Source organism: Podarcis filfolensis, assembly GCF_964270895.1.
Source record: "Podarcis filfolensis genome assembly, chromosome: 16".
Taxonomy (NCBI): domain Eukaryota; kingdom Metazoa; phylum Chordata; class Lepidosauria; order Squamata; family Lacertidae; genus Podarcis; species Podarcis filfolensis.
Window position 1 is genome coordinate 20,723,763 of NC_139620.1, and position 12,645 is coordinate 20,736,407.

At 49.5% G+C, this 12,645-nt stretch overlaps 1 protein-coding gene across 2 annotated transcripts in view; it reads left to right on the plus strand.

Moving 5' to 3' along the window:
• RBM19 (RNA binding motif protein 19) overlaps positions 1-12,645 on the plus strand; it is a 105,315-nt gene that overhangs the window by 71,548 nt on the left and 21,122 nt on the right. For both annotated transcript variants that reach the window (XM_083589936.1, XM_083589935.1), the window contains exon 23: positions 7,113-7,233. In XM_083589936.1, the coding sequence (XP_083446062.1) occupies positions 7,113-7,233 (121 nt within the window). The remainder of the gene's footprint in view (positions 1-7,112; positions 7,234-12,645) is intronic.

Sequence of the window (12,645 nt, forward strand, 5' to 3'; positions counted from 1 at the left end):
TCCTCCTCCAAAAACTAGGTGCGTCTTATGGTCTGGTGCATCTTATAGAGCGAAAAATACGGTACTTTCGATAAACGGTTTGTTATAGAGGATCAGACTATCGGTGGCTGGCCATGATGGCTTTGTTGTCTCTCCATTGATGGAGGCAGCATGCCTCTGAGTACCAGTGCTGGGAGTCAAAAGCGGGGAGAGGTTCTTCTGCACACAGCACTGCTTTGGGGCATCCCGTTGGGGTATCTCATGGGCTGGCAAACTAAGGCCCGCAGGCCAGATGAGGCCCAATTGCCTTCTGGATCCAGTCTGCTGACGGTCCGGGAATCGTTGTGCGGATCGCCAGCGTGCGCGTTCTTCCTCTCTCCCTCCCACGGCGGCGCCGGCAGTGCCTCCTCCCTCCCTCCTCCTGGCTTCTCCCCGCCCTGCCTAGAGGAGGAAGGGGGCTGGGCTTTATTGGTGCCAGCAGCAGCAGCAGCAGCGCTAGAGTGGCCGCCATTTTAAGCAGCCCCTCTCCGGAGCCCTTTTGTGCACCACTCATTGTCCCGCTGCTGCGGGTAAGCAAGTAAACCTGCGGGTAAGCAGGTAAACAGGTAAGCAGCCACCAGGGCTCGTGGTGCTCTTTCATCATTCCCCCCACCAAAAAAAAATAGTCCGGCCCCCCACAAGGTCTGAGGGACAGTGGAGTGGACTGGCCCCCTGCTGAAAAAGTTTGATGACCCCCGTGATCTGGTTGGCTGCTTTGAGAACAGGATGCTGGACTTGATGGGCCATTAGCCTGGTAGCCAGCATGGTCGTCTTCTGTACATACGTTCTTAACCCTATAACACCAGGGTAGCCAATTTGGTGCCTTCTGGATCAGTACCTCCCAAATGATCTTTTTAGGCCACTGCCTCCTTGGCTCTATAAACTCACCCCCAGAATTCCCTACCCCATAAAAAGCATTATTTGGAAGAGTGGTTTGCAAGAGCCTCTAAGGAAGGTAGCAACGCAGTAAACATTCAAAACAGGAACAATTATTTGCACATCTATTCAGAATCCAATAAAAACTACTCAGTTTAATTAATTCAACAAAACAGATGAACATGAGCCAGCGATACCCGCCTTTTAAAAGTCTGATAGTCTAGGCTCCCCCAGCTGCCCCCTTGCCTCTTTTTTTAAAAAAAGAAATTAATATTTTATTAAAAGATTTTAAGTTATAGAGAATAAAGTGATGAAAGAAAAATAAATAAGAGAAGAAAGTCTTAAAAAATACATTAAGAAAGATATAGTATAATACACCAAATATAATCAGTTACATTTCCATACATTGTTATATAGAAATATGAATACAGTCGTACCTCGGCTCCCGAACACCTTGGGAGTCAAACGTTCTGGCTCCCGAATGATCGAAAACCGGAAATGAGTGTTCCAGTTTTTGAATGTTCTTTTGGAAGCCGAACGTCTGACGGGGCTTCCGGGGCTTCCGATTGGCTCCAGGAGCTTCTTGCAGCCAATCAGAAGCCATGCTTTGGAAGTTGAATGTTTCGGAAGTCAAATGGACTTCCAGAACGGATTCTGTTCGACTTCCGAGGTATGACTATAATATTATTGTCCTAATATGTGTATGATTGATAATAACCTACTATATTCTGTATAAACGTGTTCTAAATGTCTGAACAAAGTCCACACCTAGAAGCAACCTGTTCATATGTTGTGCTTTCCCCCTTGCCTCTTGGCTCCCTGCCTGGGTAATGCCATTGCCCCCCCCCCCCAAGAATGGTTCCTTCCACTTTGAGACACTACTGATCTAAAAGTTTTGGACTACAACCTCAGTCTCAGACTGCATGGCCCATGGTCCAGGAGGATGGTAGTTATAATCTAAAATAGAGATGTTCAACCAGTCGGCTGTGATCAACAAGTAGATCCCCTGGTTATCCTGGTCGATTGCAGGATCCTTATCCTCCCCCCTGGCTTTGTCCCTCCATTGCGTAGAGTGGTCGCTGTTTGGCGGTTTTTGGAGTTTGATGTGAGTGATGTATGTCATTTCCCCTTAAAAATAGCTATGCAACTCTTTTTAGGTAAAGGGACCCCCGACCATTAGGTCCAGTTGTGATTGACTCTGGGGTTGCTGCGCTCATCTTGCTTTATTGGCTGAGGGAGCCGGCGTACAGCTTCCAGGTCATGTGGCCAACATGACTAAGCCACTTCTGGCGAACCAGAACAGCGCACGGAAATGCCGTTTACCTTCCCATCAGAGTGGTACCTATTTATCTACTTGCACTTTGATGTGCTTTCGAACTGCTAGGTTGGCAGGAGCAGGGACCGAGCGACAGGAGCTCACCCCATCACAGGGATTCGTACCGCCGACCTTCTGATCGGCAAGCCCTAGGCTCTGTGGTTAAACCCACAATGCCACCACGTCCCGCAACTCTTTTTAATCCTCCCCAAAAGAAGCTCAACAACTCTGATATCCCCCCAAACAGCTCAGCAACTCTGGTCAATCCTCATTGACAATGGGTAGAAAACTGCCAGGTTTTTTTATACTGGGAGTAGATCTCATTCTCTTGGGAGTTGGACGGGCCTGAACTAAAACATCTGGAGGGCACTGCTTCGGCTACCCCAGGAAAAGATATCAATATGGGATCTGTTTCGGCATCATCTTTGCAAAGCGTTCCTCTTTTCCCCGGCCCTAGTCTGTGTGGCTGCCCAGAGCGGAGGCCTGGTGCTGGCAGTATTAAAAATTCAGCTGCTCCTTCGGACCAAGAAACCGCCCATTTAGGAGTGAGGCACAGACCTCTCGCAGCAGCAGCAGCAGGAGGAGCTCAGCTGGCACTGCAGGGAACGTCCTCCACCCGAGCGCTGATGAGCCTTTGTTTTTTAGGAAGAATGGGAAATCTATCAACAGCCTAATGTTGTCTGCCTTTTGTGTCCTGCTAATGGTCTTTGCCTCCAGGCTCTTTGGGCCGAGCATTTAATAGGGCAACGGGGAGCTGAGAGGCAGAGTGGCCCTGTCTCCCAAATTAAGAGCATTTAGATCTGGTGAGCTGTTGTCCCCCTGGGAGGTGAACTCGGGTGGCCTGCTTCCTTGATCTATGGCAGCTCTGGAACCCAGACAGTTGCCTCCCTCCCTCCCTCCTTGCATCTGTGAGCTATATGTACAGTCATGCCAACAAGACTCCCAAGGTGTGTGGGATTTAAGCCCCAATACAGACAGAATACAGACAGAGGGACACGGGTGGTGCTGTGGGTTAAACCACTGAGCCTCTTGGGCTATGCCGATCAGAAGGGTGGCGGTTCGAATCCCTGCAACGGGTTGAGTTCCCGTTGCTCGGTCTCTGCTCCTGCCAACCTAGCAGTTCGAAGGCACGTCAGAGTGGAAGTAGATAAATAGGTACTGCTCCGGCGGGAAGGTAAATGGCATTTCCGTGCGCTGCTCTGGTTGGCCAGAAGCGGCTTAGTCATGCTGGCCACATGACCCGGAAGCTGTATGCCGGCTCCCTCAGCCAATAAAGCGAGATGAGCGCTGCAAACCCAGAGTCGGTCACGACTGGACCTAATGGTCAGGGGTCCCTTTACCTTTACCTTACAGACAGAACAGGCTGACAGGTGGAGATTTGCTTGTACACCCATGTTTATGGATGCTTCATATATTGCATTTTTGAAAATAAAGCATGTGTAGCACCAACAGCAAGCCAGATATTTGAAGCTGGACACTGCGTGTAGATTTACACCCGATACATGTGCACGTTAAGGAAAGGACACCCCCCCCCCCCGGAATGGAAATTCATTTTTTAATAATAATTTATTTAGGTGTTTTTTTACACAAAGTTTGACATTATTTAATTCCCTTTCAATATAATAATTTATTACATTTTGGCTTCCCCCTCTGTGATATAGCTGTCAACGTTTCCCTTTTTTAAAGGGAAATTCCCTTATTCCGAATTGGATTCCTCACAAAAAAAGGGAAAAGTTGATAGCTATGCTCTGTGATGTTCCTGTTGCATTCCTTTATCTGCTGCCACAACAGCCATTTATTTTCAATTGTATTATTTGTTGTTGTTTAGTCGTGTCCGACTCTTCGTGACCCCATGGACCAGAGCACGCCAGGCACTCCTGTCTTCCACTGCCTCCCGCAGTTTGGTCAGACTCATGCTGGTAGCTTCGAGAACACTATCCAACCATCTCGTCCTCTGTCGTCCCCTTCTCCTTGTGCCCTCCATCTTTCCCAACATCAGGGTCTTTTCCAGGGAGTCTTCTCTTCTCATGAGGTGGCCAAAGTCTTGGAGCCTCAGCTTCAGGATCTGTCCTTCCAGTGAGCACTCAGGGCTGATTTCCTTCAGAATGGAGAGGTTGGATCTTCTTGCAGTCCATGGGACTCTCAAGAGTCTCCTCCAGCACCGTAATTCAAAAGCATCAATTCTTCGGCGATCAGCCTTCTTTATGGTCCAGCTCTCACTTCCGTACATCACTACTCGGAAAACCGTATCTTTAACTATACATATTATAGCTTGTATTAAAATCATTTATTTATTCTCCTTCCCTTGCCTATTATTCAAATATCCTGCTCGCGATTTCATTTCGTTTCTGTAGTTCTTTTCTCAAATACAGTGGTACCTCGGGTTAAGAATTTAATTCGTTCTGGAGGTCCGTTCTTAACCTGAAACTGTTCTTAACCTGTACCACTTTAGCTAATGGGGCCTCGTGCTGCCGCCGCACGATTTCTGTTCTCATCCTGAAGCATAGTTCTTAACCCAAGGTACTATTTCTGGGTTAGCGGAGTCTGTAACCTGAAGCGTCTGTAACCTGAGGCACCACTGTAGTCTGAAAAGAACCTCCACTCTTCAGCAAAGTTCTCATCCTCTTGGTCTCTTATTTTTGCTGTCAACTTTGCCATCTCCGCCCAGTTCATTACCTTTAAAATCCATTCTTCTTTCCTTACTTCCACTTATGCACATACAGAATTCTGGCTACGGTAGGAGCATACCTAAACAGCTTTTGGAATCTCTGCCCCTATAATCCCCAGAAGAAATGCTTCAGGCCTCTTGGCTATTTTAAACATCTTTTTTAAATTCATCATGTATCATTTCCCAGAGGTCTGTCGCCTTTCTACAAGTAGGGATGGAAATTCAGAGGCATCACAAAGCTCCGTTTAGCTCTCGCTCTCGCTAAATATGGAGTCACACATATTTTTAGTTCACCCAGTGAGCTTTGTGGCTGAGTGGGGATTTGAACCCTTCTCCCGCAGGTCCTAGTCCAACATGCTAACCATTACACCACCACTGGTGCAATATGGTTCCAAGAGCATTCCTACCAACTATCTTTAAGGCTGTGAAAAGCTGAATGGAAGCTGGTAGGGCTTTGGAACTGACATGACACTCCGCCTGGGTGAGACCTCGAGAATCTGGTGGCGCCCAGCTGTCGAGGCTTCATGTGCATGCAGGTTTGCGCAACGCAACCTCGCGTGCTCTCCCTCTCGCACGCGACGCTGGGAAGTGTGAAATTAAAAAGTACAAATTAGTAGACGAGAGCCTACAATTAGAGCCACAGTTGCTTGCCAGGGCCGGGACGACGACGGTTTCTGCCAACATAAACAGCTATTGCAACTCCCTGCAGCTGGCTCCTCCTCTCCTCTCCTCTCCCTCCACCCCACAGTGGTGTTTATTTAAGCCAACACATTGCGCTGCTAATTGGGTAACATTTCGGTGTGAAAATAGGCATTTAGAAACACGCACACAACAGCAGCAGCAAATAAAAACAACCGTAAGCTTGCGGCATTGCAAGGAATGTCAACCGCAGGAGAAGGTAACCTTAAGCAAATTAAAAAAAAGTATTCCCATTCTCCGGAAGAGGACACAGCTAGGGTCAAGGAAAGGCACCCTTTCCAATGCCCAGGGAAGGCCTTCTCTACAGTTCCCATTTCCAGGAAAGGCCTCTTCCTTTGAGCCCCAACTAGCTCCTTTTCTGCCCACCTACAGTCATGTTGTCTGCAAGAAATGACCCAAATCACCCCATCACTTCTGTGATAAACTCGCCATCTTCCTGATGACACAATGCAAGGCCTGGCCGCCTTTGAGATGGATGTTCCGGTTGCAGCTCTCCCATCAAAGACTCTTCCACCCTTGGGCTCAGGAGAACTTTCCAGCAGATCAGTGTGGCAGAAAAGCAGGAGTCCTTTTTGCCCAAGGGAAGGACCAGGGCCGTAGCTCAGTGGTAGAGCACCTGCCTTGAGAGCACCTGCCTTGTGTTCCAGAAGTCCCAGGTGTCATCTCCATGTAGGGCCGGGAATGTCCCCAGTCTGAAACACTGGAGAGCTGCTGCCAGTCAGTGTAGACACTACTAAGCTGGGTGGTCCAAGGCACTTCCTTATGCTGTCCACCAGGATGAGGTGTATCCTAGTGAGAGGGCCATAGTTCAGTGGTTAGAACAGGCATAGGCAAACTCGGCCCTCCAGATGCTTTGGGACTACAACTCCCACCATCCCTGGCCACTGGTCCTGTTAGCCAGGGTTAATGGGAGTTGTAGTCCCAAAACATCTGGAGGGCCGAGTTTGCATATGCCTGGTTTAGAACATCTGCTTCATCTGCTTTGCATGCAGAAGGTCCCAGGTTCAGTCCAAGGCATTGCCAGCTAGAGCTGGGAGAGACCCCTGTCTGAAACCCCAGAGAGCCACTGTCACTCAATGCAGACATCTAGCTCAGACATCAATGCAGACATCTATTGTATTGGCAGTGGGTGGCTTTCTGTTGCAACTTGAGCAGCTAGCTTTCCCTTGTGTCTCAAGCAGCAAGCTTTATATTGTGCGTTGAGCAGCTAGCTTTCCAGCCTCACTCCCTATCTTTCAACCATGTACATACACTTTTGGGGGAAGGTGCTATCAGAAAATGCCTTTTTAGGAAAAAATGCACCCCCTTTATCTTTCACATGGCTCAGTTTGTGATGGATCTTGTTTCTTCGAAAACGCTCCTTTACCAGGAAGCCCAGCCGAACCAATTCGGTTCCCCTACCAAGGAAACTCGGTGCACACCGGGGCTCCATCGACCTCTACATTTGTGGGGAGGACAGAACGAGAGAGGTGCAGTGGTGACAACTTTTCTTTGAAACCACCTGAACAGCGTCCTTCCTGCTTTCTTTTTCCACAGAGAGCCTTCAACGCCCTCTGCCACAGCACTCATTTGTACGGCAGGAGGCTGGTCTTGGAATGGGCTGACTCGGAGGAAACAGTGGAGGCCCTGAGGCGGAAAACGGCAGAGCATTTTCACGGTACTGTAGCACATATGTACTATTTCAGTTGTCATTTCTGTTGATTTTGTTTCCACTGATTACTATTATTATTATTTAGTGGAATTTGTATACTGCTTTTTTTGTAACATGCAAGCCATTGTCTGTCAGGGCCGAGCTGTGGCAATACAGTGGTACCTCAGGTTAAGAACTTAATTTGTTCCGGAGGTCCTTTCTAAACCTGAAACTGTTCTTAACCTGAAGCACCACTTTAGCTAATGGGGCCTCCTGCTGCTGCTGCGCCACCAGAGCACGATTTCTGTTCTCATCCTGAAGCAAAGTTCTTAACCCGAGGTACTATTTCTGGTCTGTAACCTGAAGTGTATGTAACCTGAAGCGTCTGTAACCCGAGGTACCACTGTAGATTGTTGCACCTAGAATAATGAAATCACAGAATTGTAGAATTGGAAGGAAACCCATGGGGGTCATCTGGTCCAGCCCTCTGCAATGCGGGGATCACAGCTAAGGAATCCCTGGCAGAAGGCCACCCAACCTCAGTTTGAAAACCTCCAATGATAGAGAGTCCTACCACCTTCTGAGGCTGCCTGTCCCACTGTTGAACAGTTCTTACTGTCAGACACTTCTCCCCAGTGTATCGTCGAAATTGCCTTTCTTGTAACTTGATTTGGGCTCTACCTCCTGGAGCAGCAGAAAACAAGCTTGCTGCATCTCCCAAGGGATAGACCTTCAGATATTTGAAAGCTACTTATCATATCACCTATTAGTCTTCTCTTCTCCAGGCTAAACATACCCAGCTCCCTCGACTGTTCTTCATAAGGAATGGCTCTTCTCTCAACTTGTTCAAGCTTTGCCCCGACCCTATTGCCCTTTTGCCATAGCTTGAATTAGGTTGTACACGTGGATATTGTGGGGTGGGGTGATGGCTGCAGCTTAGTGGTCCTAAGTTCAATCCCCAGCATCTTCATTTCGGGAGTGACCCCTGAAACCAGGCAGGCAGAGCTACTGCCGGTCAGTGCAGACTATAGTGAGCTAGATGGACCAAGGGTATGACTCAGTATAACCCCAGAGAGTTGCTGCTAGTCAGTGTGGGCCATTGACCAAGATGGGCTGATGGCCTGATTCAGTATAAGGCAGCCTCCTGCATTCCTGTGTCCGGCTTCTAGTACAGTCGTACCTTCGATCCTGAACGCCCTGGAACTCGGACATTTTGGCTCCCGAATGCCGCAAACCTGGAAGTGATTGTTCCAGTTTGCGAACGTTCTTTTGGAAGCCGAACGTCGGACGGGGCTTCTGATTGGCTGTAGGAGCTTCCTGCATCCAACCAGAATCTTGCGATTTGGTTTTTGAACATTTTGGAAGTCGAACGGACTTCCGGAATGGATTCCGTTCGACTTCCAAGGTATGACTGTATTTGTAGCAGATGGGTCCCATTCGCTGGCCTCATTTTGCCTTCTAACAGCTGCAGTTGTACTCTCCCATCTAATCACCTAATCTCAAGGAGGCTTCTCCCCCATCTCATCCCATCCCCACAACAACCCTGTGAGGTAGGTTATGCTGAGAGAGGCAGTGACTGGGCCAAGGTCATACCCAACGAAATTCTTGGTGGAGTGGGGATTTGAACCCTTGTCTCTCCCAGATCCCAGTCCAACACTCCAACCCAGGGCTAAGCAAACTTTTTCAGCAGGGGGCCGGTCCACTATCCCTCAGACCTTGTGGAGGGCTAGACTATATTTTGAAAAAAATAATAATGAATGAATTCCTATGCCCCACAAATAACCCAGAGATGCATTTTAAATAAAAGGACACATTCTACTCATGTAAAAACACCAGGCAGGCCCCACAAATAACCCAGAGATGCATTTTAAATAAAAGGACACATTCTACTCATGTAAAAACATGCTGATTCCCAGACTGTCTGTGGGCCAGATTTAGAAGGCGATTGGGCCGGATCCGGCCCCTGGGCCTTAGTTTGCCTACCATGCTCTGACCACTACACCATCAAGTTCTCCCTTCTCTTCCTAAAGAGGGCCCTGAAACCTGGATTCACAAAGCCCCGCATAGCTCCCTCCAGTTAGCCGCTGCTTCTGCTGTGCTGCCTCTGTTGACAGCGATTGCAATCCTAGTGAAAGGGAGAAGGCTCCTCTGAGGAGCAGTGGATTAGTCTCTTTGGATCAGAGTCCCAGCATTGACAGGACCAGAGACGGAAACTGCTGTCCGACGCAGCTATCGACAAGCATTGACAGGTGCAAATGTACTGGTTGGCAAATATTAGTGTAAGGCTCTCGTCCCCCGTCCCCCCAACCTAGCACAGGGAATAAGATGTAGATCAATGGTCTTCCTTTGGCTCAATCTCCCCCTGCCCACCTTGCACTTCTCGGAAAAGAGCTGATGTCAAGTCCCTTGCTTGTCTGGAGGGAGGATGCAGAGGAGCCTGCGCTGAAACCGCAAAGATAACATTTTTTGTTTCTTGCTCCACCCACTTTTGCCTCTGGCCCCGCCCACCACCGACACATGGCCCTTGGGAGTTTGCCCAAAGGGGAATGTGGCCCTTGGGCTGAAAAAGGCATCTACACATGCTGTTGTAAATGTTGGGACTCCACCACTGCAGACTTGAGGTTGAGAGAATCCACACAAGATCGAGGAAGGTGTTGAAATGGAATCATTGGGTAGATGAGGCCGGGGGGGGTCAACTCAGAATCAATTTATCTAATGCCAGGGGTTGAGAACCTCGGCCTTGCGGGTCAGATTTGGCTCACCACGCCTCTCTATATGGCCCACAAAGCCTTTCCCCCCCAAAACCACGCATCACATACACAATCCCTGCGGAAAGCAGGCTGGAACTCCCTGTTCATGAGATGGCGGGTGTAGAATTCAGTCCTGTTTGTTTCACATACACGAGCAAGTTCCCTGCAGCAAACTCACTAGCGCACTTGCACCTTGCAGAAAGCAGGATTGAACTACCTGCACATCAGCTGATGGGCAGAGAGCTCAATCCTGCTTAGTCGCTATCTTCCTTCCACCCTGCTAGCCCTATGGGCTGACTTTGACAGGTAGGTTGGACAATCCTTTCAAACACCTGACGTCATTACGATCGGGCAGCATCCTCCACCATACCGGAAGACAGCAGACCGGCTTAGGGTGGACAGACCAACCCATGCACAGTGCCCAGAGCTCTGTTCTCTGACACTGCACCACCACTCCCTGCCCACTCTAATCCCCCCAGCATATCGTACCTGAGACAGCCACCTCCCTTTTCCTAACGCAGGAGTGGGGAGCCTTTGGCCCTCCGTATGAATGGCCATTTCTGTCGGCTCTACCGAGCATGGCCAATGGCCAGCAATGTTGGGCGTTGGAGTTCAGAAACATTTGATGGGCCAAATGTCTCCCACTAATGTTCCCCCAATGGTAGGGCCGGCCTTGAGGTATGCACAGAGCAACGGAAGCAAACCCCCACAGACTATGGAGTGCTAATTGTATTTCTGAAACCAGTGCTTTTAATTTTGAAAGGCAGGAAACAAGTCACCCCCTTTCCTGATGAGGTTTTACACATTTGCAAACAACAAATTGTATGCATTGCCTTTTCCCCCTCCGCCAAAGCCTAGACTACTATTTATTTGTATTTCTCGTGTCTGTCCCTCACTTCTCCAAGCCAACAAAGAGGGAACATGCTTCTGGGGCTGTGTTTGGGGTTTTATTTGGGGGGGGGGAGAGAAAGATGCTGGCAGAAAAGCCAAGTGCAAGCGGGGGCAGAGAGTGAACGCTGCTAGCTGTGTGCTATTCATCCAGAGGGCATTTCAAACAGCAGGCCCGCAGCAGAGAGAGGCTTTCAGCCCCCATTTCCCGGCTGCAGTACCTAGAAACCCGTTGGACAGAGCATAATGGTGCCGGAGGTATCTGCTCGAAAAATCTTTGTTTGCTGTTCTCTCGGGTCGGAGGAAATGGGTTTTAGTATTTGGCTACATGCTCCTCTCTGCCTTTCCTCTCGTCCCCCTCGTTCTATCGCCGGTCCCTTTTGTTGTTAGCAGACCACTCCATGCAGAAGGTCAGTGCACTTATCCACTCACCTTGGACGCTGCGACCTCTGCAGCTGGCAGCGTGCCACTTGTCCCTGAAGGGCTGGCTTCCGTGGGCAAAAAAGGAGCCAGCCCCGATCTGCTTTCCTTGAGGCTAAGGATTGTCTTTTACTGGGCAGGCAGCACACTCTGAAACCAGAGCTCTTTCCCCAGGGTTTATCTGGAGTGAGGGATTTCCGCCCCCAGCCCAAGGGCCGTGTTTTCTCACAGGTGGCTTTCTGGGGTCCGTGTGCCAGCAGTGGCTGTGGCAAAAGCAGACGTGACCCATCTCCACCCCGGGACGCAAGACGCATCACCACAGTTCAAGTATACTAATAATAATATTTATACCCCGCCCATCTGGCCGGGTTTCCCCAGCCACTCTGTGTGGCTCCCAACAGAATATTAAAACCACAATAAAACATCAAACATTAAAAACTTCCCTATACAGGGCTGCCTTCAGATGTCTTCTAAACATCAGGTAGTTGTTTATTTCCTTGACATCTGATGGGAGGGCATTCCACAGGGTGGGTGCCACTACCGAGAAGGCCCTCTGTCTGGTTCCCTGTAACTTCGATTCTTGCAGTGAGGGAACCACCAGAAGGCCCTCGGTGCTGGACCTCAGTGTCCGGGCTGAATGATGGGAGTGGAGATGCTCCTTCAGGTATACTGGACCGAGGCCGTTTAGGGCTTTAAAGGTCAGCACCAACACTTTGAATTGTGCTCGGAAACGTACTGGGAGCCAATGTAGGTCTTTCAAGACCGGTGTTATATGGTCTTGGCGGCCGCCCCCAGTCACCAGTCTAGCTGCCGCATTCTGGATTAGTTGTAGTTTCCAAGTCACCTTCAAAGGTAGCCCCACGTAGAGTGCATTGCAGTAGTCCAAGCGGGAGATAACCAGAGCATGCACCACTCTGGCGAGACAGTCCGCAGGCAGATAGGGTCTCAGCCTACGTACCAGATGGAGCTGGTAAACAGCTGCCCTGGACACAGATTTGACCTGTGCCTCCATGGACAGCTGTGAGTCCAAAATGACTCCCAGGCTGCGCACCTGGTCCTTCAGGGGCACAGTTACCCCATTCAGGACCAGGGAATCCTCCACACCTGCCCGCCTCCTGTCCCCCAAAAACAGTACTTCTGTCTTGTCAGGATTCAACCTCAATCTGTTAGCCGCCATCCATCCTCCAACCGCTTCCAGACACTCACACAGGACCTTCACCGCCCTCACTGGTTCTGATTTAAAAGAGAGGTAGAGCTGGGTATCATCCGCATACTGATGAACACCCAGCCCAAACCTCCTGATGATCCCTCCCAGCGGCTGCATGTAAATGTTGAAAAGCATTTACATTCCAAAGCTGGCTGGAACCCAGGCCAGAGGTTC